At 39.3% G+C, this 24,848-nt stretch overlaps 1 protein-coding gene across 1 annotated transcript in view; it reads left to right on the forward strand.

The window, feature by feature from the left end:
* plekhg2 (pleckstrin homology and RhoGEF domain containing G2) overlaps positions 1-24,848 on the forward strand; it is a 75,291-nt gene that overhangs the window by 14,061 nt on the left and 36,382 nt on the right. Inside the window, exons 2-3 of the mRNA XM_002938593.5 lie at positions 8,569-8,642; positions 10,034-10,470. Coding sequence (XP_002938639.3) covers positions 8,569-8,642; positions 10,034-10,470 — 511 coding nt within the window. The remainder of the gene's footprint in view (positions 1-8,568; positions 8,643-10,033; positions 10,471-24,848) is intronic.

Genomic DNA, 24,848 nt, shown 5'->3' on the forward strand with positions numbered 1-24,848 from the left:
ATCTTTGAGAGAGAAATCTTAATGTGTATGGCCTGCTTTACCTCTAATTGTACTGTTAATTGTCCTGTCACCTGCAGGCAGAAGTTTTACTAATATTGAGGAAAGAATGGGCAGTAGTTAGATGAAGTAATTCCCTGTATTTATTTTGGTGGCCTGTGACCAAATGTATTTATCAGTTTTTGGTGGATTGGTGCATGATATTGCACCCTATGTACATGATGTAAGCTAATCAATGCCATTTTATGTAGGAAAAATTACGCTTACATCCCTTGAGTCAATTTACCCTTTTATACATCCTAGCATTCTATTGGTTATTGCAGCCTTTGTCTGCCAATGGTTGCTGCAACTTTAATGTTATTTATGATTGCTCATTCTTCTGTTACTAATTTCCCATATGTGATACATTTCTGACTATGATAAGTTTTCTAAGTTTGTTACTATGGTTTAAGAATATGACTTTACAACCTTGTCTAACATTTCTCTGCCTAATATGATTATTTTTTCTAAACCTTCTACAATGTCTTGAAAAGAAAAGTAGCTGTACATAGCTGCGTACATAAGTAGCACTATAAAGATATAAATGAACATACATAGAAAGTAGAGGTTAAGGCATGTGGGAATGATGGCTCTTTCAGTTATTATAAACAGTATCAGTATATATAGGACATTAAGATGTTCTGTGCATTAAGCTATGAAGACATGCCCTCCCCTTTAAACAAAAAAGAGATTGGTTTTCCATATATTGTAATATACTTCAGGCGGGCCAACTACGTCAAAGTCAATTCCAGTCTGACCAATCCTAAACTTACACACAGTTTAGTGGTGAGCACAACTTTCCCTTTGTTGGACTTTCAGTTATTGACTGAGAGGTATGCAAAGGGAAGGATGTTGCCTGGCTGGGACCTCCCAGTGTTTGACCTTTTCCTTTAAGAGTTTAACTAAAATCTCAAGGTCTCAGGGTCACTAAACCCAGTGTCATGTTTTCTATGTTGCCACTGCTAGATCTCATTAGGTTGTTCTGACCTGGGTTAGATGAGCGTGGCTTGAAATCTGATTAAAAAAATGCTTTTGTTGGCTTGAAATCTGATAAAAAATGCTTTTGTGACGAACATTGGGATGCTTCTAGTTGTCTGTCTGTGATTTATGACCAGCAGCGACAGCAATAGACTTTTTTTGGTAATGTTGCAGGGATTCTGAGGATTTGCAGAAATGTAATGAAAATGTAAGCATACTTAGAATCTACCAAGAACCCAACTGCTCACTCATTAAGCTCTTGTGTCATGGGCCATGGGCCATGGGCCTTAAAAATCTGGTGCAAGTGCAAAGAACAACACTGCTGAAAGAAAGGAAGCCCTGTCCTTATAACCTGCTATGGCTGGTGCACCTTAAATTGGGATCAGGAGGAGGTATGCCTACACTCCTCCCCTAGCCTTTCTCTTATGAATGCAGTGCTGTACTCAATTTACCAGTACAAATTCAAATTAGCATTCAAATTAATAAATGTTTGCATTTTGGTGGCATCAGTGTCAGTGTAAAAAGGCATTAGCATGTGATTCCTAAGGTGAAAGTCACTGTGTAGGCACAACACAGGGAGCTCCATAAGTAACACCTTCTCGAGCTGGGCATTAATCCCAGGGCTGCCTTGTTGCAGGGCTCCTGTACTTTGCACCTTGCACGTTATGTAGCAGGCAAAAATGGCATTTTAGTGAAAGGCACAAGTACAGTAGAGCAAGTACCTCTGGAAATAGCATTTAGCAGGATGCAATTTTGTGATTTACATGTGGGTATAAACACTTCCAAAATTCCTTGCTATTTATGAGAAGGGTGTTGTAAGAACAGGAAAGTTTCAGAAAACAGTTTTGGGAAAATGCATTCAAGATCCAAAGGAGCTAGCTGTCATATATTTTGGGCAAAATGCAATATGCTCTTACTTTTGTAAAAATGGGATGCAAGAATCACTTGCCACTCTGTGACAAAGCTGTTTCATAAAAATCCTTTTCTATAAATATATCTTGTTGCTTCTTGCTCTGGGCCCCCACTGTCTTCTTTTAGCCCTGATAAATACCTGTAATACTTCCAATGGGATAAGCCTGTATTGTACCTTAATTCTAATGGGGACATGAAATAAAATGTGCAAAGTTTATTACAGATCTAGCAGCCAATCAGCCGGTAGCAGCTACTGGTCTTAGGCCAATGACAGACAATATTAGTCGCCCCGCGAGGCAACTTTGGGTGACTTCGGAAAGCTGAAACCACACTTATGTTTTCCTACTGGCGAGAATGTAAAGCATTCAAGGAGATTAGTTGCCCCGCAAGAGGAGATTAATTGTGAGGCGACTAATCTCCCCGCTTGTCATTGACCTTATAGTTTGTTATGGGTTATTGTACCTGAGGTGTCATTTTTATTACACATTGAGGAAAGTAGTTTAATATTTTGTTGACATGGGTGTGGGTGGGTTGGAATGTAATAAAATTTGTTAAAGATAAAATATAGGCAATGAAAATAATCATACCAGGGCACCATTATTCTCTAACAACTATGGCCCCAAGGAAGCTTTGTAAATTGTATTAGCCTGCATTTGATTTATGTTCGCCTGTAATTATACAAACAGTAGGAAACCAGTGGTGCAGATCAGACAGTTGTAGACCTTAATTTAGAAAACAGAGTTACTTCTTTGTCTAGATATGTATGCTTATTTATTTAGTGACATATTTAAACACTAGGGATGAACAGTCATGAATGGAAGTAGCTTAACAGACTAGTATAGGACAGGAATTTCCATAAACCTTACATCCAGAAGCAAAAAAAACAGTAACTTTGGAATACATCAAAGTAGAGATGTACCTTACCATGTGTAATGTTATTTTTTTCATCTGATCAATTTTGCAATTTACATGTTTAACATTTATATTTCATGATATACGCAATTTTTACTTTATTAATATCACTTTGCATAATGAGTGTAACCTGGTATTTGGCTCGGGTAAAAGCTAGGTAGAATGGCAAAAGCTTATTTTACTGATGCAGGAAGCATCTTTTGATGCTTTCCTGCTCATTTTAATTACTCAAGTTGACAGGAGGAATAGAACTAAAAAGGAAAGCATCTTGTAAGATCTTAAAGGCAAGATGGTTAAGGGGCAATGACACACTAGATGATTAGTCACCCCGCGATACATCTCCTCTACCTGAGACGACTAATCTCCTGCATATGTCTCCCCACTTCCAAAAATGAGAATTGCTGGTGTGAAAACATACACGTCACTTCGGCCATATGAAGTAGCCCTCATTTGTCTCTTGAGGAAACTTTCTAAAGTAGCCACTCCGCATATGTCTCTCCACCAGCGATTCACATTATTCATTATTTCCAGTGGGTAAACATATGCAGGAGATTAGTCACCCCGAGATTATAAACACATATAAATTATAAGTACTACACACACTTCCTAAACTTCCTGAAATGTAAAAAATGTAATACTAAGACAGTTATCTATGTTTAGAAACCCCCAGCCACCATTGAAAACCCACCAACTCCCTGCTAATCCCTGCCCTATTTGGGGTGCACAATTTGGTACTTTCCTCCTAAATTGGAATAATTGAGGGTTATGTGAATGTTAAGTATATGAGCAAATGGCATGCTAATGTAAATTGGGACTACTGGGCCAGTGTCCTTGGCTAACTCCTCTTTAATGCCTCTTTGCTGGAAGGGGTAATTAACTGAAGAAACGGTGCAATCTCCTGTGAAATTGGCACACAACTCTAAAAAATGTACTAATAAACACAGTGTAAATGAGTAATAAGCATGTGAATAAGGTGCAAAATGAGATACAGCATTACATTTAGTTTATCACACAGCTAATTTAGGAGCAAAAATGTCCAAAACGGTGTTGTCATCAGACCGTAGATTTCCCTCTTCATATTGTTAAAGCATTATGCATTTTGTTTGCATTTTTATTGGAAAACACAATTTGTCTGTTGTTATGGAGTACAATATGCTTTCAAGTATGCTGTCAGTTATGTTGCATTTTTCCCATTGTGAATGTTTGTGGGGAGATAGTATGCTTGTATTCCTGTGGCACCTTGGTGAATGTGGTGCTGTTGTTGTGCCATATTTAGCAGCAGATTATCATCAATAAGGGGAAGAGTATTGTCTGTTCTTAGGCTTCAAAAATCAATGCCAGGAAGAGCTTGCTTCCCAGTCTGGGTCAGTCCTACAGTGTAATCTGCCTACTTCCGTTCAAGCACCCAACTCGCTTCCCTCTGGAACCCAAACATACTAACAGTAACGAAAACACTTGTCTAGTTTACACAAGGGACATAGCTTACTGCTTACTGATGGTACACACAGCATCATTTATACAAGTCAATGCAGTGACAATCTGTGACTCCTACAGGCTTTATAACACAAACTCGTTATGTTAGGATTACATAAATTACATAAGGTTACAGTTAGGATTCTGTTCTTTATATGGCCTAATCTTTTGGGCAAATCCAAAAATTGCAGATTTGGTGCATCTCTAGACAAGCCTGATCTGCAGGAACAAGAAGGAATGATTACTGCAATGTTAGATCAGGTATATGAAGATGGATGAAGCACATGACTGAGACACCTACCAGAGCAATCAGAGTAGTTTATGTCTATAGTTGGGGTTGTGATTCAATATCTAGTCCCTTCATTTGGGTTCAGGCATGATGTTAACTAACTAGTGCTTTCTATGTGCTAAGCAGGGAAGAGATATTTAAGAACTTTAGTCTTTTGGTGGGACAAATGTGATACAGATAAATATTTGATGGGAATTATTAAGGGCCTCAGTCATACCCAAGATACAAACAAAAACAGAGCCAGGGTCCTTTTCATTTAGTGTGGATTAGAGAAAAGATGATAGAAGTCCAGTTTTTAAATGAATTCACTCTCAACCAGGAAATTATGGGCCTGTAAGTTTGACATCTGTTGTTAGGTATTTGCTGTATTTAAAGGTTTGTTAAAAGATCACATTGCAGGTTTTAGTATGTAATAAGTAGAACATATTAAGTTGGACAGTGTGGTTGCAGTGATCTACTTAAATGTATTTTTCATACAATGCTTACAATACATGTTTCTTAAAAGAGAACTAAAGCCTAACTAAAGAAGTAGGGCATAAATGTTTTGGGCTTCTGTAGCAGCCTAAGGCCCCCGCAACCCTTTAGCAGGGAAGATCTGTGCCTCCAAAGATGCTAACTATACTGTGTATATAGAATGTACATGTCACAGTGTAAGGCTGATAGTAATTTATACAGATAGTTACTACATGGCAGCTCAGAAATAAGTGCAGTTAGCATCAGATAATAATCAGCCCTGTAGTTTCAGCTTATATGACAGACAAACCTAATGTTCTGCTTGATAATTTGTAACAACCCCTAAGCTTAGCTTCTCAAAAGCTGCTCGCAGACACTTTCTAAGATGGAGAGCTCCTGTGTCAAGTTAGTTTTAAGTCCTGGATCATAGCTGCTATTGCAGCAGTTCTCAACCTGTGGGTCGGGGGCCCTCTTTGGGGGTCGAACGACCCTTTCACAGGGGTTGCCTTAGACCATCGGAAAACAGATATTTCCGATGGTTTTAGGAACCGAGACACTGCTCCTCTATGGTTGGGGGTCACCACAACACAAGGAACTGTATTAAAGGGTTGCGGCATTAGGAAGATTGAGAACCACTGTGCTATTGAGATGCTAAAACTTTAGGCTGGTGCAGTAAATATAGTAAATAAAATATAGCATTTCAAATTGTACAATCATTGAAAAATACATATAAATGCATTTTCATGTTGTTGCGCAATTTGAATTGTAATTTGAGTGTTGAACCTGCAGCGACAAAACACTACATGCACATTGCCCTTAGTGGGTTTGGACCATACAATAAATAAGTATGATTTATTTGCCAGTAGACTCTTCCATAGAATGTGAGGTGATCCTATGACATTAGAAGAAAGGAGGAGAATAAAGGTTTTTTTGTTTTTTATTTTGTACAGTGAGAGCTGTAATGTTGTGGAATTGAATTTTTTTACAGGCAGATACATTAGCTTCAGTGTTGGACATTTTTTAGCAAGTAAGCAAATACAAGGTTACTGAGGTTACCCCTTAGTACAAATTTAATCTTGGCACTGGTTCAGTATTTATTTTCTATATAGAAATATGTAGGCAGCAGCTTAAGGGGCAGAACTTTGGGGGTCTTTGCATTCTCCATAATGTTTTGTCTTTGTATGAATTTTCTGGCCACAGCCTCATTGCACCCTGCCTAATGATTTTAAATTTAGTGCTGAGCACAATTCTTTCATTTTTTTGCATGAAATCTGGGGTAAACATGTTCCTTCAGGCCCCGTGCAATCTGCCCCCTCTATAGTTAAATGGCCCTTAGGTGCCAGAGAGTAAATGGGAAAGTAGAGCAGACAGGATTACCCTGTCTTCCAGAGTTAGTGCATGCACAGTCTATACTGCATATGTTCCAAAAGGCGAGGGAAGATAGCGGTCAGAGGTTCAGTGCCAGGCACCCAGGAACTGGTCTGGTTGTGCTTTTAAGAGTCTGGAAATAATGTTTCCTTCTCTGAGACTAATTGAAAAAGAATTCAGTAGTTATGCAGACTTCACTTGTACAGAAGATTCAACTCAATGGATAAGGCTAGTGGAATGCTCAAGGGGCATATTTCTTATAGTGTGTAAGCCAACATCACCAGTGATGTTGCCCAAAGCAACCAATCAGCAGTTACATTTGAACGGCCACCTACAAATTATCTCAGCCTCATCCACCATGTAACTATTATTATTATTATTAACATTTATTTATAAAGCGCCAACATTTTCCGCAGCGCTGTACAATAAGTGGGTTTCATACATTGGACATACAGAGTAACATATAAAGCAATCAATAACTGATACAAGAGGTGAAGAGAGCCCTGCCCAAAAGAGCTTACAATCTACAAGGAGAGAGGGTTGAGACACAAGATGTGGGAATGGGCATGACCAGAGTTGTGAGAGGTGTGGCACAGCTATGAGAAGGTATGGGTATTTTGGAAAAAAGGAGACTGTGTAGAAATTTGCATGACTGCTTTTTTTGGAAGTTATATCTGTGTATACACAGCATGTTTTAAAAGAAGGGATTGCAAGGTCTTCGTCCCAAGAACCATAGATGGGAAGAGGTGAGGACATCATTACTCTAGAAGCCATTACTAAGGAGGGGAAAGAAGTGATGTGTTTATAGTAAACAGATGAGGAATCATTAGTGAATTATCTTTCTACAATCTCCCACAGTGAATGTATCACCAGATGTTGATAGTTTGGGGGAAGGGCCATCTTCTTCTCTCAGACATGCCGGTCATACACTTTTCCAGGGTCTACAGGACATTCACCCATGGACTCTAGCAATGGTTTTTTTATTTTCCTGGATTGCAGAGGGGTAGGGTCTGTATCTCTCTATAATGCAACAGCTGCTCCTGGGTCAGTGTGTGATTGATGTAGCATTCCTCTTCTCAGACACCCACCCTCCCCTAAACATCCCCTTCCCATTTCTGCTCTCCGGTTAACCCCTCCGTTGCCGGTTAGGTCATGTTTACAGATCTAGTGGGAGCTCAATTTATAATGCAGTTCCTCAATGTTAAAATAATAAATGACAGCAAAATTTCCCCTTGTTCTTTTTATTCTCTCTCTGTCTTAGTGCTTTTTTTGCTTCCATGGGGATACTTATTTTAGATTCAGTTATTTTAGGTATTAACTTTATTATTAACATGTATTTAGAAAGCTCTAATTTTACATCACTCTAGAATAAATGGGTATATAAAATGAACATACAAATTACATGCTAAAAAATAACCAATAACTTATACAAGATGAGAGCCCTCTCCAAAAGAGTTTATAATCTAAAAGATGAATTGGTAGGGGACGCTAGAGGCATGGCATCCTTAGCTCTTAAAATCCATTATTTAATGACCGGGGCACAGAAGGATAAAGTGACTAGCCTGAAATCAAAAGCTAACTAGGGAATTTAACATGCCCCCCCAGGTTTAGAGACATGGTAGTATCTCGTATACATTTGCTGTGTTTATTTCCACATTTCCCCTAAGCTTTTACTGGGATGAGACAGACCCCTTGGGATAAACTCTACAGCCATCAGTGGCTTAGCTGATATTGTGATTTCCTCTCCACAAAGGCACTGTGCTTTGTATATATCTTATTGCATGTATCCCACAGCTGGAGAAGAAGGGTAACTGAAGACAGATTTCCGGCCACAATTCCTCATAATGACTCACAACCCATTCACAGATTTGGGGTTTGCATATTAGTGGGGTTCTGTGCTGTTGCAGCTTTCATATCTGTCTCATGATGTCATGAAGGTGATGATTTCACAAATCACAAAGAAATGAGGTAATTGTTATATGAGCACAGCCAAAAAAGGAAGATATGAGCAGAAAGATGTACTGTAGTTTAAAATACTGAGTGATCAAGATGTTATTATAAATACTTCTCTTCCTCTATCCAATTTATCATAACTCTTATTTGTATCTTCATTCAGCTTAACAATCTCCTTTCTTTCTGTCTCACAGGGCCAGGCTACACTATAAGGTCACCATGCCGGAAGGAGTCTCCAGGGGCAGCAGTAAGAGAGCATGTAAACAAGGTGTGTGCTTTGTATTTATAGGATGAAACCCAGAAGCAAATCTTCATGCCCAGCAACTTTAGTGCAACTGATTTAATTGTGTTACAAATCGGTTCTCCTAAATCACAATTTATAGGTGCAATGGCATGGGTGTGCTTTGAGCAGATATTTTTCACTCCCTTTGAATTAGATGTTATTTTTGTGCCTGCTAGAGCACTTATATCAACATGCAAGTGTATCCAAGGTTTATACCTTGGCTTAAGTAGGTGCCTGACACTGAGATGTATAGTAAACCACACACAAGTTACCTTACTGATAGCAACAGCAACAAGGAATACAGTATCCATGATTTAGCTTTGCATTAATAGCTAGATGCAGCATTTGGAATCCATCAAAGTGATGAAGGGGATCCTTGGTTAAGGTGGAGACAGTGAGAAAGCATCATTTAAAGCTGTGCCAATGATCAGATCTATATGGGCGCATATGCAGACCTGTCAGACAAGGAACACATCAGTGCACTGATGCTTTAATAGATGCCTAATAGATATCAATTTTTAGATAGATAGACAATTTTTATCCAGATATTGGTTGGGCAGGCTGGGGGCTGAGTTGGAAGCTTATGTCTCTATGACCAGCTTAAGTCATAGCAACAATTCAGAGTCTGCAGTTAATTAGTGGTCAAGAAGCTTAATGAATGACCAAAAGCTTTATTGTTAATATTATAATTAGACTGGGCAAGCTAACTCCTCAGTGGCCATCCAGTTAGGAATAGGTGCACTTATGATAATGATAAAATAAAAAACTCTATATATAGCAGTTCAAGGAAACACATCATTTTACACCATAGGTTCCCAAACAGCACAGGTCACAAGTCCAAAAAATGTGGGATTAAGGGTAAATTGTTTTTTGTTTATCTGGATACTCCTGGACATAAAGCAGTGCAACTTTTACAGTGATGTTTCTATATATCTGCATGCAAACAAATAAGGTCCTTAACAAATATTGGACTACAATGTTATACTAAAACCCTTAAAATGTAAAACTTGCTATACACAGGTTCAAAGAGCTAAGATAGAGCTTAAGTTAGTGCTAAAATAAATTAATGGAGAAAATGCTTGTGCCTGCTTGTTTCCTGTATTTTCCAAGAAGTGTCCAAAATAAGAACAAATTTGTTATATACCTCCCTACATAACCCTAAGTGCCACGGAATAAAATGGAAAGTATGGACAGGGGAAATCACTGACAGTAACCCAAACGCTACGTTTGTTTTTCTTTCTCTATCTAAAATACTATGTAAATCATAATTTTGACTTATTGTTATATGCCTGAAAGAGGTAAATGTTCCATTCCTCTTTTTTCTTCATGTATGGATTTGTGTATTAATAATTTTTAATTTTCCTTCTCTCTTCTAGCTGCCCCCAGACCCACATCAGTTAGTTCTCTGAGTGGAATTGTAGACGGGATGTCTGGCAGTTGTACCTCTGTGAATACTGTGTGCTCAGACAGTGACCGGCCAGTTAGCCTTAGCTCTTCAACGTCTTCGGCTTCTTTGCAGGACAGCCATAGTTCGTTTGGAAGCAGTGGAGCTCTTGTGTCCTCACAAAACACTGGCTCTTGCTATACTCAACAAAATGGTAGTGACATCAGCCTTGACCTAACGCCTGTGGCACTTTTAGAAGGGGAATCAGAAAGACGTGCCATGGATAGACCTTTTCTTGGTTACGCATGTTCTCCTATTCTGCGCAAGGCTAGAGATCCAAAGATCAAGTTATCTCATGTTGACAGAGTTGTACTTGAGATTCTAGAGACTGAGCAGGCGTACGTCAGGGATCTGAAAAGCATTGTCGAGGTAAGGGTGAATTACTGGTACTTTATTGACTCAGGTTAACACTTACCTGTATACCCCTATTGTTCTTTGCTATTACTATACATATTTATAGGGAATAGTGTACCTCATATTTTAAAATATATGAAGCTTGCAGTATATATTTGCTGCCCTATCCAGATTTTTTTCCTGGCCTGGGCAGATCAGACACATGCTAAATATTCAGCAAAGAGGATGCTCAGAATAGTATTAGAACTACTGTATATCCAGAAAATCAATGAGAGCAACAGGTATAAAATGAATATAAAGCCTATAATTCAGATTTTGTAAACTGTATATCTAAATGCAAATAAAAGTGATCATATCATCTGGACTCTTAGAAGCGTGTTTTTGTATTAAACTCTGTAATATGCATCAGTGCAACTGATTTAGTTTAACATGATAAGTAGATAAAATAAATAGAATTACATATTAAACAGGCCTGTTTACATTTGTTAGTGTGTTTACCTATGCTTTTTTTTGTCCATTTTGTTTTTTTATGCACTTTTAATGTGATTTTGATGCAGATTCCATCTAACCAGTGTACCAGTGTGACTATGGGCTGTGCTTGTGGGCCGATTGTGACACTTCCTACGATGTACATTGTATAGTGGTCTGTAGATTTAAACTTTACTTTGATTGACCTTACATTAGTAAAATAATATACAATAAGTGATTATATGTGGTCATATGTGGTGTTCTAAAGGAGCACAAGCTTTATAGTTCCAATGGTCATTAATGGAGTGGAGAGCAAAACAGCCAGAGCTTAAGTGAAAATGGGTAGGGTTTTGGGCAGATCAGGAGTGTGCCTGGGTGTAATTGAGCTGGGTGTTGCGAAAAATGTTGAAATGTTGGTAGGCATGGCTAAATAAAACCACATGTATAAACTGCTAGTAGTGACAGTTGTGACAAATTAAAGCCTTTCCTCAAAATTCCTCAGTGGGTAATTTACCAATAGCACCCTGACCACTATTTAATGGTATTGGCCTTTAAAGGACATTTTAGTGTGTGCAGAAACAAGATAAGACACCAGTTCACACACAGATATCTGAGGAAGGTGCAGCTAAAATACCACACAATAACGAATTACATTTTAGGATATGGTTATATAGTTTTTGATGCTGTGTGTGCAACTACAGAAGACATAAACACCCAGCAAGTGAAAATGCTTTGAACAAGTATGTTGATTTAGAGTACTAGTTCAGTACATTGTGGAGTGCACACAAAAGAACATTAATTTGTGCTTATGGCTCTCAGAAAAAATGTGTAGATGGCATGTCAGTTATGGCCTTTTATGAGGAGGTGAGCAGGAACCTTGATGCTGGAATGGCAGTTGATGTCATCTACTTAGATTTTGCTAAAGCGTTTGATACAGTACCTCACAGAAGGTTAATGATCAAATTGAGGAATATTGGGCTAGAACATAATATTTGTAATTGGATAGAGAACTGGCTGAAGGATAGAGTACAAAGAGTGGTGGTAAATGAAACATTTTCTAATTGGACCAGTGTGGTTAGTGGAGTACCGCAGGGGTCAGTCCTTGGTCCTTTGCTTTTTAACTTGTTTATTAATGACCTGGAGGTGGGCATAGAGAGTACTGTTTCTATTTTTGCTGATGACACTAAATTGTGCAAAACTATAAGTTCCATGCAGGATGCTGCCGCTTTGCAGAGCGATTTGACAAAATTGGAAAAATGGGCAGCAAACTGGAAAATGAGGTTCAATGTTGACAAGTGCAAAGTTATGCATTTTGGTAGAAATAATATAAACGCGAACTATCTACTGAATGGTAGTTTGTTTGGGGTATCCTTAATGGAGAAGGATCTAGGGGTTTTTGTTGATAACAAGTTGTCTAATGCCAGGCAGTGTCATTCTGTGGCTACTAAAGCAAATAAAGTGCTGTCTTGTATAAAAAAGGGCATTGACTCAAGGGATGAAAACATATTTTTGCCCCTTTATAGGTCCCTGGTAAGGCCTCACCTTGAGTATGCGGTGCAGTTTTGGGCTCCAGTCCTTAAGAGGGATATTAATGAGCTGGAGAGAGTGCAGAGACGTGCAACTAAACTGGTAAAGGGGATGGAAGATTTAAGCTATGAGGTTAGACTGTCGAGGTTGGGGTTGTTTTCTCTGGAAAAGAGGCGCTTGCGAGGGGACATGATTACTCTGTACAAGTACATTAGAGGGGATTATAGGCAGATGGGGGATGTTCTTTTTTCCCATAAAAACAATCAACGCACCAGAGGTCACCCCTATAGATTAGAGGAACGGAGCTTCCATTTGAAGCAGCGTAGGTGGTTTTTCACGGTGAGGGCAGTGAGGTTGTGGAATGCCCTTCCTAGTGATGTGGTAATGGCAGATTCTGTTAATGCCTTTAAGAGGGGCCTGGATGAGTTCTTGAACAAGCAGAATATCCAAGGCTATTGTGATACTAATATCTACTGTTAGTATTACTGGTTGTATATATAGTTTATGTATGTGAGTGTATAGATTGGTTAGTATAGGTTGTGTGCTGGGTTTACTCGGATGGGTTGAACTTGATGGACAATGGTCTTTTTTTAACCCTATGTAACTATGTAACTATGTAACTATGTCAGTTGTTTTACGTTGTGGCAATAAGGCATAAAAGCAGGTAAATATCTAAGGTCCTGTGTGATACTGGCTTCCATGCGTTCACTATCTCACAGCCTAGCAGGCTCTAGCTAGGGGAAGAAAATTGTTTGATAATACAAAGGACTTCTCAGGACTGCTGATTTTCGTAGATTATGCTCATAGGAACAGGAAGTATTTAGAATGTACTTTTACCTTTAATTTAATATTTTAAAACTTGGAGACAAGAGTAAGTAAGTGATTGAATAAGTGATGAAAAGTATATCAAAGAACAAAATTAATTAAAAATGAAAAAGATGAGACAGATGGAGGCAGCATTTGTCTGTGTTTTGATTCTTTCTATATCCAACCATCCTTTGCTAAATTTTCCAACTTCTGTCTGTTCAATCCCTCATATCTTCTTTGGCCCCCCCATATTCATTTTGTTCTTTCATATCCCTCATCTCCTTCTCAGCTGTATATGTTTCCTGTTCCGCACCTTCTCCTTTTCCACTGTCCAGTCTACTTTTCCCTAATTGTTTCTACACTTTTCATGCACCTCATTTTATCATTTTAACTACCCTTTTCCTACCTCCTTTTGCTTCATCTGCTCTTGCTCTTCTGCTTACCTCATCTCTCCCTCATTTTTGTCTTTCAGCTATTCAACTTTCTTCATCTCCTCTTGCTTTACTGTCCACCTTTCCTGTCCCTCATCTGCTTTTGCTCTACTCTTTGTCTTTCCAGTGCTTCATTTGTTCTTTTAAGCTACCCACCTTTCCTGCATGATCTGCTTCTTTTCTCTTATTTTACAGCCCACATTTCTGGTCTCATCTTTTCTATATCTGCTGCCCTCAGTGCAGCGCTGCTGACTTGGCCCTGACTGCCTGCCTTTTCTACCTATGTTTTGTACTATTATCCTTTCTTGTCTCCCTCCTTTGACTGCCTTTTCCCTTTCTCAGCTTGCCTTTTACTACTATTCTGATGTTATTTGCCCCTACAGATTCTCCAACACTTTAAAGAGATTATATATATCATTCACTTCAGCCCCTGCCCTAGGGTTTGATCAATTCACATTGCCTGGTTCACTAGTGTCTAGACTAGTGTCTATGCAAGTGTGTATACTTTCAATAATAGGAGTTTTCAGTTACAGATCATGATCATAAAATTACAAAGCCACCATAGCACATCAAGGTAAATCCCATATGGTGGTCCTATCTACCTCTGGCAAATGATTTCCCGAAGTTGCCCCTCAAGGAAACTTCGGGAAATCATAGCGACGTGTATGCCATCCCACCGGCGATTTACTTTCTTACCGGTGGGATGGCATTGCGGGGAGATTAGTCGCTTGCAGTTGCGGTGTGACTAATCTCCCCGTGTGCAACTGCCCTCATAGGTCAGTAGCTCCCTGTTTAGTTGCATTTCTTGGAATTAGAGGCTATTGACCAATCATACTAGGGTCAATTTTATCTGGAGCCAAATAACCTAATTTAGAGTACCCACATTACCCTTATTAATTTGTAAAGGGGTAGTTCACCTTTTAGTTAAATTCAGTATGTTATAGAATGCTTGCAATTTAAAATACTGATCACATCAGTCTAAATACTGTGAATCTTCAATTATATTGTTATTGTTACTTTTTTCACTTCATTCTGTTATTAAAACCAATGTTAAGTTGCTAGGGTTAATTGGACCCTAGCTACCAGGTAACTGCTAAACTTCCAAAATGGGGAGCTGTTGAACAAAAGGTTAAATAATTTGAAACCACAAAAATAAAAAATGAAGACCAACTGCAAATTTTTGACTGCATTCCCTTTTTACAATATTTTCACTGAGCTGTCTCTTCCCCTTTCTTTCCCTCCCCCATGACGTTCCAGTTGACATTCCAGAACAGAATTCCTGACCTCTCATCCGGTTTGTGAGAAATGCTCTTATTGTAAACACAAATGTAGCTGTAGATCTGCAGGGGTCCTAAGTTACCCATCTGATCATTGACATTAACCATTGTTTCAAATCTTCTTATGTTACATACTGCATAGGATTACACAAAGGGGCAGATTTAGCAAAAATGGGAATTTAGAGCTTGATACATAAAAACTCACCATTTGAGTCTTTCCAGCGTATGGGCAGCAGCACAGGGAGATTAGTCGCCCCATAACAAATCTTCATTGCCGCGGGCGACTAATCTCCCTGCAATGCCATCCCACCAGCCAGAATGTAAATCACCGTTTGGATGGCAGATGTGTCACTGAGATGTCCCGAAGTCGCCCGAAGTTGTCTCGAGAGGAAACTTTGGGAAACTTTAGGACATCGCAGCAATGCATATGCCATCCCACCAGCGATTTACAGTCTAGCCAGTGGGATGGCATTGCAGGGAGATTAGTCGCCTGCAACAACGAAGATTTGTTGCGGGGCGACTAATCTCTACGTGTGCCACCCGCCCTAAGAGTGAAGACACACTGAGCTACTAGTAGAAGCTACTTTTTCACAGCTACTAAACAACATAAAATACCCTGCCATAGACAATACTCAGAATTGCCTCTGCTAAAACACACGTAGAGAAACGTAGAGTAAATGATAAGCATTGTCTATTTTAGTAGCCACTACTAGTAGCTCCGCATGTCTTCACCCTAAAACGTATTCATCAATGCAGGGTCGGACTGGGGGGTGCAGGGCCCACCTGGGCTGCCGAACCAGGGGCCCCCCACCCCCCCAGGTGCCCCTGCTGGCCGCGTCACCTGTACCCTGCGTGGTGGCCCCCGCACCTGCCCAACATCCTCCCCTGAATGGGCAAGTGAAACTCATCAGGGGAGGGCACTGGCGGCCGGGTAAGCAGTAACAGGTATCGAGTCTGGGCCACCGGAGCCCACCTGTTTTTTTCCCGGTATCCTGGCAGTCCAGTCCGACCCTGCATCAGTGGGTGAAAGTAGGGGTGAAGACACACAGAGCTACTATTAGTGTGTTTTAGCAGAGGCAGTTCTCAGTATTGTCTAAGGCAGGGTATTTTCTGGCATTTAGTAGCTATGACAAGTAGCTGCTACTAGTTACTCTGTGTTTATTCCCCCTTAAAATCACATAGGAATGAATAGAACGTGGCTGAGTTTTTTTGTACACACTGCATTTATTTGCATGAGGTTCACTCTCCTAAATCACCATGTTTTTTCCCCAGCCCCACTCCTTGGTGTCTCCTAACATGATTAGGTTTAAGTCCTTCAAGCTGAACTTCCAGATCAGTGTCTGTAGTTCTGATTTTTAGGTGTTTGTCTCCCAAACTGTATTTCACTGTGTCAGTGGTGTCCCCCAGATGTATTTCTCCCCAGCTGTGTGTCTCCTTACTGGTATTTCTCTCCAGCAGTGTGAGTGGTCTCTTACCCCCTATGGTATTTCTCCCCAGCAATCTGTGTTTTTGTTTGCAGCAGCATTTCTTCCACAGGGATTTCCACCCAGCAGTGCCAGTGTATTTTTCCACTGTGGAGTGTTGGCCTCAGTTATTTCTCCTCAGAAGCATTAGTGTTTTATTTTTTTAGTGATGTATCCTTAGTGGTATCTCTCCCAGTAGGTTGCCCCCCCCCCATAGATATTTTCCACCCATCAGTGTTGGTGGACATTCTTCACATTGATGTCTGACCAAGTATACCAAATGCTTTTTGTAGCAATTGGTGCAGGTTGCTTATCCCACTGCAGGGGGAAATGTATAATTCAAAATAATAAGGAGTAATTATCTTGAACTACAGTTGGCAAAAGCCCCAACATGTTTATTTGGTTTACTAAATGGTGGTGATCCAGGCAGAAATTTACCAGCGGTGGCAAAATGTATCCCTGTTAACATTTAGTATGATGCAGACATTGGGATTCTAAGACAATTTGCAACTGGTCTACATTTCAGTTTTTCAGTTAGTTAGAGTTTTGTTCAGCAGCTCTCCATTGGTATTTTATAAGTTTTATGGTGTTGCTATGGTGTAATTTACCCTACCAACCAGGAAGCTTTATAACAAGGGCCTAAAGAGAAAGATAAGTAATAAAAAGTAACAATGAAATTTGTAGCCTCACAGAGCAATAGTTTTTAGCTGCTGGAGTCAGTGACACCTATTTAAAAGTTGTAAAGAGTCAAAAAAGAAAGGCAAATAATTCAAAAACTATAAAAAAATAAATAATGAAAACCAATTGCTAGGAATGGGACTTTCTATACCATACTAAACATTTACATAAAGGTGAACCCATCCCTTTAAGTGAAGCATCAGGGGTGGAATCGAGTCAGCCACCTCAGATGGCATTTGGGCCCGGAACTTTTTTTTCCACTGAAACTTCAGATGATACACAGTTATGATCTTCCTTAGAAATTCATAAGAAAATAAACCACAGGTATTTTTAAATAAAACTATCATGGTTTCTAGAAGACTAAAGAACTTTTGAAAGTGTAAATGTATTTATGGTACTCTGGTACTAATGTTATTCTTCCCCAATGCTGTGTATGCAGTATGATTCCCCAGAGGTTGGCCTTTTTAGTCTAACTGTATTGTTCCCCAGCAGTGTTTGTACAGTGAATAGTCTGCCACCCCAGGGCTGTGTCTTCATAGTGAAATTTCTTCTTAGCAGTGTGTATGTATGTGTGTGCACAAGTGTCTCCCCAGAGGTGTATCACACCACTGGTAATTTTTCTCAGAAGTGTTTGTTTAGTCTGTCTTCCCAGTGATATTTCTTCTTAGCTGTTTGTGTGTGCAGGTATGTGTGTGCCGATTGTCTTCCAAGAGTTGTGTCACACTAATGGTATTTCTTCCCAGCAGTGTTAGTATTGTCTGTCTCCCTAAAACTGTCTTCCCAGTAATATTTCTTCTTAGCTGTTTGTGTGTACATTTTGTCTCCCCAGAGCTGTGTCACACCAGTGGTATTTCTTCTCAGCTGTGTGTGCACATTGTCCAGACTGGTGTCTCCCATGAGCTCCTATCTTCTGTCATGGTTCCTAATTATATTTGTCTAGTGTGTTATGCCAGATGTAATTTTCCCAGTAGTAGCATTCTCCTTTAATTAAAGGGATTTCCCAGCACAGTTCTTCTAGCTGCAGTGTTCATTTCTAGTTTTTTTTTCCACCAGTGATTTGAATTGTATCTGTAGTTTCTTCTTGAAAACTATATGTATTATCTAAGTACCAGTTACATTATGTATGCAGAGTATGCTGTATACTCTTTGTATGTCTTTCCTTCTTACAGTATATCTTTCAGACATTATGTATGGCCTGTGTAACAATGTTCCTCCAACAGCATGTCTCTTAATCAGTACCTATAATACCTACATCCTTCTACAGTATGTGTATCAAGCATTATTTGTGCAATACCTACAATATGTCTATTAAGCAGAATGTCTGTCCTCTTATACAGGTATAGGACCCGTTATCCAGAATGCTCGGGACCAAGGGTATTCCGGATAACTTGGATCTCCATACCTTAAGTCTACTAAAGAATCAATAAAACATTAATTAAACCGTATGGGATTGTTTTGCGTCCAATAAGGATTATTTATATCTTAGTTGGGATCAATTACAAGGTACTATTTTATTACTACAAAGAAAAAGGAAATCAGTTTTAAAATTCTGAATTATTTGATTAAAAGAGTCTATGGGAGATGGGCATTCCGTAATTCGGAGCTTTCTGGATAATGGGTTTCCGGATAAGGGATCCCATACCTGTATTATTTCTTATAGTATGTACATCCCACCTACCATGTGTCAAAGTGGTATGTTTTTCTTCCTACTGCTGTTTATGAAGCAGTATGTGTGCATTCCTTCTACATTATTATTATGTCTATTAAGTAGTATGTATGTTCATCCTACAACATGTTCTTTATTCGGCATTCATGTGTCCCTCACAGTAGGTATGTGCCTTCCAAATCTCTGCTAATTGTATGCTACACAGCATTCGTAATTTGTATTTGTGTAACTTTAGAGGTTTTTTTCGACCTCAACATTTTTAAAAAGCACAATTATTTCCTTATTTATTAAAAAATCTGATTTAAAAGGCAAATATCTCGAATTATGAACTTTTACATCACTGTAATAGCTCAAAACATTTAAAAAAAAACAAATCAAAGTGAATGCCTAGGACAGCACCCGCTTTTAGATGGCTTATATTTACAATCATGGTATTCACAGTTTTGATGCATAATAAATTGTAAAAAATGTATCATGCATCCAAAAAATAATCATATTAGTGCTAAAAAAATATGACCATTGATAAATCAGCCCCTACGTGTGCTTCATATTTCTTAGCCACTTTCTGACAGCCTAGTGATAAACAGATGTTAAATGCAGGTAGGGCCCTTTCCTCAAAAACACATGATTTGGAGAACTAGCTAAAACACCTCTGTATTTCTGCAGAAATGCCTCATACATAGCTGCATGCAGATTTTCAAAAGGGCAGCACTAAAATCCTGGCTCAGATTTTTCAGTTGAAGACTCATACTGTGCAGCCAGAATGGCTAGACACAAACCTGGCTTGGATCATTTTGCACTAATCAGCTTTTTTTTTGTTTGGAAATCCAACATTTTTTTTTAGCTTTCAGACTGCAATGGTTTAACCACCATGGAATCATCACTCCAACTGTGCCTGTGTAAAATGTGTGCAACCAGCTGCTGCGCTGAGTCAGCCACAAGAAAACAATCAATCAGAGAGTAGCTGAAATGTGATTGGTGCGTGTGGGTTTGCATGTGACAGCATGCTGCTGTGTGTGTCTGTATGCATACTTACCAACATCTGTTTTTCTCCAACTCTGTGTATCATGTAGCAGGAGAGCCATATGTCCTTCTGGGGGAGGGCACATGTGACCTGAAATACATTTGCTTTACTGAAGTTATTTGACCTTGTAAATAATTCATTGTGATGAAAATGACCTACTAATTTGTATGTAACTTTCTGTTATATATAAGGGAAGGGAGTTGGCAGAATTCTTAAATCAGGCATTAAGGTGCTTTACAGCCCTGGGATCCCCCTTCTGGATACTCTCATAGCTGATGAACTTTCATAGGAGGCAGCTTCCCCATAATGCATAGTATAGTTCAATCAAGGACAGTGTTACACCTTTATATGGGGAGGCAACACTATACAAACACGTAGCCTCAGCCCTATAAGAATTGCCCACAAAGAGATACTGACACCATAAATTAACCCTTTTTACATCTATCATAACATTGTCTTTGCATTCTATTTATAATTTTGCACTAGATGTATGTGCTCAATGCTTTTACATAACCCCTCTGATCCCCCATGTTCCCCTCTGAGGGGACTGCCATATTTGTGCTGCAGTAGCCTGATAGCATTGGAAGCTGTAACTGACAGGCTGACAAGGGAAAGTCAGGTTGGCAAAACAGCCAGGTTTAGAAACAGAATGTCATTGAAACATTGGTTTGTACCCAGCTTTGCCTCCTATGCATAGGTTAATCTTTGGGGTCATTTATGTTTGCTAAAAAGTTGTTTAGCAGGAGAGTTTCTACACAGCTGGGACTGGGAAAAGGGTGGTGTGTGAATGCTAGCATATCTATCAGATTGTTTGATTTTGTTACACTTATCCAAATTTCAAGGCACAACTAAACAATACCAGCCACTATTGCACAAGTGAGGCTGGAGTTGTGTTTGGGATAAAATCAGAATATCCTGTTTTATCAGAGAGTGTATCTGTTTGTCACATTGTTTCTTAATGTAAAGACTCTGAGATTGTATCAAATGATTTGAGGTAATTTTCAAGACCAGCTTTTAAAAGAATATGTTACAATTTGTACCTAATCTTCACTGTAGAAATAATTGTGTTCCATTATGGCTTTATTATGTAAAAAGGATTCTACTTGAATCAATAATATTGTAGTACTCAATAGTACAAGATAACGAAGGCTCACTGTGCACAAAATAAACAGGAAGTACCATTATATTTCTTGTTCCCAAATATAATATTCATAAACACCACTTTACAAAGGTAGAACTGCCCCCCAAAAAATGGTTGCATGTTCCAATGCTCATTTTAACTATCAAGGAGCTGCACCACCCCACTTTGTACCTTCAGTGCCCATAGTCTCAACACATGCATTTGCAGTCTGATGAGTCAGATTGATGTCAGTCTCAATTCATTTGAAATACAGAGAAGTCTATAATGTGCATGAGTTCTAAGGGTGAAGACACACAGAACTATACTATTAGCTGCTACTTGTCACGGTTACAAACACAGACAATGCTGAACATTTACTGATAATTGTCTGTATGTGTTTTAGCAGAGGCAGTTCTCAGTATTGTTTATGGCAGGGAGAGGGTATTTTCTGACATTTAGTAGCTGTGAAAAAGTAGCTGCTACTAGTAGCTTTGTGTGTCTTCACCCGAAGTTTAATGCCCCATGAACATATTTGTCGTCAGAGGTAAATCTCTGCTACCACGGGCCACTAATCTCTCCGAAATGCCTTTCCACTGGCAACAAAGTAAATTGCTGATGGAAAGGTATACATGTTGCTTCGGTTTTCAGAATTCAAGCGGTTTCCTCCTGCAGGCAACTTTTTGCGACTTTTGAAAACACATTGATGTGTATGCCTTTCCACTGGCAATTCAATTCGCTGGAGGAAAGCATTTTGGAGAGATTAGTCGTCCCCGTTAGCAGAGATATCTCACAGGTGACTAATCTTCCCATGGCACATCAGCCTTAGGGCAGGAGATTAGTCGTCCACGATAAATCTTCGCTATTGCGGGTGACAAATCCCCCTGACATGCCATTCCACTGGCAAGAATGTAAATCGCCAGTGGGATGTCATACGCATCACTACGATTTTCCGAAGTCGCCCAAAGTTTCCTTGAGGGGCAACTTCGGGAAATCGTAGCAATGCATATGCCATCCCACTGGCGATTTACATTCTTGGAGGTGGGATGGCATGTCAGGGAGATTAATCGCCCTGCCCTTGTGTGTCAGCGGCCTAAACCAACCTAAGCACCAGCTTTCTCTTGCATGCATACCTTGCCTACACCCAGAACCAGATATAGGTTCTGCAATGCCAACTTTTGCTTTCTATGCCAATATCTGCAGCGTGTGCCTGTACCAGGCCCATACAATGGTTTAGGGTGCAGGCAAGGTAGGAGGCTGATGCCAGAAGAGGGTCTATAGTATGCGGAGAATCTGCCCTGTGTGGCATCAGCCTTAGGGGTCTACAATACATTTCACTAGTAACATAAAGACATATATAATACAGGTATGGGACCTATTATCCAGAATGCTCTGGACCTGGGGTTTTCCGGATAAGGGATCTTTCCGTAATTTGGATCTCCGTACCTTATCTCTGCTAAAAATCATTTACATTTTGAATAAACCCAATAGGATTGTTTTGCCTCCAATAAGGATTAATTATATCTTAGTTGGGATCAAGTACAAGGTATTGTTTTATTATTTGTTTTTTATTTAAAAAGGAAATAATTTTTAAAAAAGAGAATTTGCTTGTAATGAAGTCTGTGGGAGACGGCCTTTCTGTAATTCTGAACTTTCTGGATAACGGGGTTTCTGGATAATAGATCCCAAACCTGTACCAAAAAAATGGATTACCTATTAACCTTTCCTGGTGTGTTATTGTCTCCTTGTGTTGACAACTATATATATTCTGAAAACAAAAATGTTATAGAGACTTTCTTACAGGAACTCAAGTAAACTCTCAGTTCTGAAATACCTTATTCAAAGGTAATGTGTTGGCAAGGCTAGACAAGATTCTTCAATTTTCATGATAATTTGTCCATTTATTTTACCTTGGCAGATCAGACAACATGGCAGCTGCCCAGCTTATACAGAATAATAGGGCCTGTATTTCTCAGTTGGCTCAACATTTGTAGTGCAGCATATGGCTCATTCATTTTGATGTTTGGTGCCCACCCTGCCCATCAGTTATTTCCTAGACTGGCTGTTTAAGTTGTGTTTACCATTTTTTTTTTGGTAGCTTTTCAGAAGCCTTTTCCTTTGTGCGTCACTTCCCTGATGCAATCTGTCTTCTTTTAAGTGCTGCCATTCTCCCATTTCCTCCAGTAGAAAAGCTTTAGTATATTTGAACTGATGAAGAATGTATACTGTGCAGTGGGAAGGTTGGTCCATTTCTTTAATATTCATTTTACAGCAATGCCTTTTTTCCTTGTTTCATTGTTACCAACATCTGAAAATAATTTCCAGGATACTTTTTTGAGAGGCGGGTGCATTGCATGAGATTTACACATGGTGTGCCATACTTACCATTTGTGGCTGGTAGTTGTGTGTAAGTTATGCTTTTTATTACTGTAGTAGCACAGAAAGAGCCAAACTAGGAACTGTATTCTGGCAACAGAAGCTTTACATTGCTTCTTTACAGCTGGCCACTTTTATAGACTGCTACTTATTGTATAGATGAAATGATGCAAACAATGTTTATGGTTAATCAGAGTTTTTGTGTTATCCTTACCTATGGGTGCCATTCGTGGCTTTAAAGCAGGCATTAAAGAGGCATTATAATGTAGAGGGAGGGGAGGTAAAGATTTAACCCAAAATTAAAACAGGGCTGACTGCAGATGATTGAAGTAGCAGGCCTCCTTCAACTTGCATTTTGTCTAGGGGTAATAATGTAATACTTGTAATACTGGATCTGACTGGCTGCATGGAATTTTTCTGTTATCCAAAAGAGTCAAATGGAAAGGCAGTTGTATGTCTGATCACTACCCTGTTTTCCCGAAAATAAGACATCCTCTGAAAGTAAGGCACCCCCCCGATTTTTCACCCCCCTCGGAAAATAAGGCACCCCCCGAAAATAAGACACCCACCTACGGCTGGGCGATAAATCTCACCCAAACGATGGAATAAATGTGTATTGTATTCTTCTTCATGGAAAAATAAGACATCCCCTGAAAATAAGACCTAGTGCATATTTTGGAGCTTAAAAAAATATAAGACAGTGTCTTATTTTCGGGAAAACACGGTAAGGTGAAGTTGTGGAACACCACATCTACTTGCAACATGCACAGTTGCAACATTTTGACCAGATATGTTGAATAGGACAGAAAATGTATGTTCTTTCATAAAACTTTAGCTTAAGGCATCCTTTTTCAGCTTTGGTCACAATCCTTTCTCCTTTTTTTGTACAGGCCTTTAGTCTGTCTCTACATAGTCACCATGGCCAAAACATCCACAGGCTGGGAACACACAGGACTTATTAGTTGCAAGGGAGGCAAGTGTACAAACACCTGTGGTCTGCTTCTCTCTAGAAGCACTTGGAACAGTTGGCAATAGTTGGTGCTGTACTTACTGTTCAGGACATAGGGGTATAGATTTCTCTGTGCAGTGTTAGCTGCATTTCTTTTAGGTCTGCTGATTTGTTATTTGTGTAGTGGTTTTGCAGTTTTCTGCCAGAATGAAATAGTTGGTTATTTTAGGGAATTTTGTGGTCTGTAGGAGGTTTTTGGATTGTTTTATATGCTCTAGTGTTTAGGCATATGCAAATTATATAGTTTATTGGCAGAGTCTTGTACCTTGCTGGTAACTCAGATCAAATTTGTCTCCATGGCCCTTGCAGAATAATTTCTGTATAAAGTCCTATCTCGCTGCATACATTCCCCTGTAAAGTTCTCTGTGGAGATGAACCCCTTTCTGACCATATTCTGAATTCTTGTAGGACGCTGTTTAGTTTTTGAGACCAATCATGAGATTTAGGTGTGAAAAAGAAACACAGCTCTTTTATTTGTGCCATTGTCTGAAACTATGTTTGTGTGACATTTTTATTTGGAATGTTTAGTCAAGGAATGTGAACTGCACAG

Source organism: Xenopus tropicalis, chromosome 8 (assembly GCF_000004195.4).
Source record: "Xenopus tropicalis strain Nigerian chromosome 8, UCB_Xtro_10.0, whole genome shotgun sequence".
NCBI classification, from domain to species: Eukaryota; Metazoa; Chordata; class Amphibia; order Anura; family Pipidae; genus Xenopus; species Xenopus tropicalis.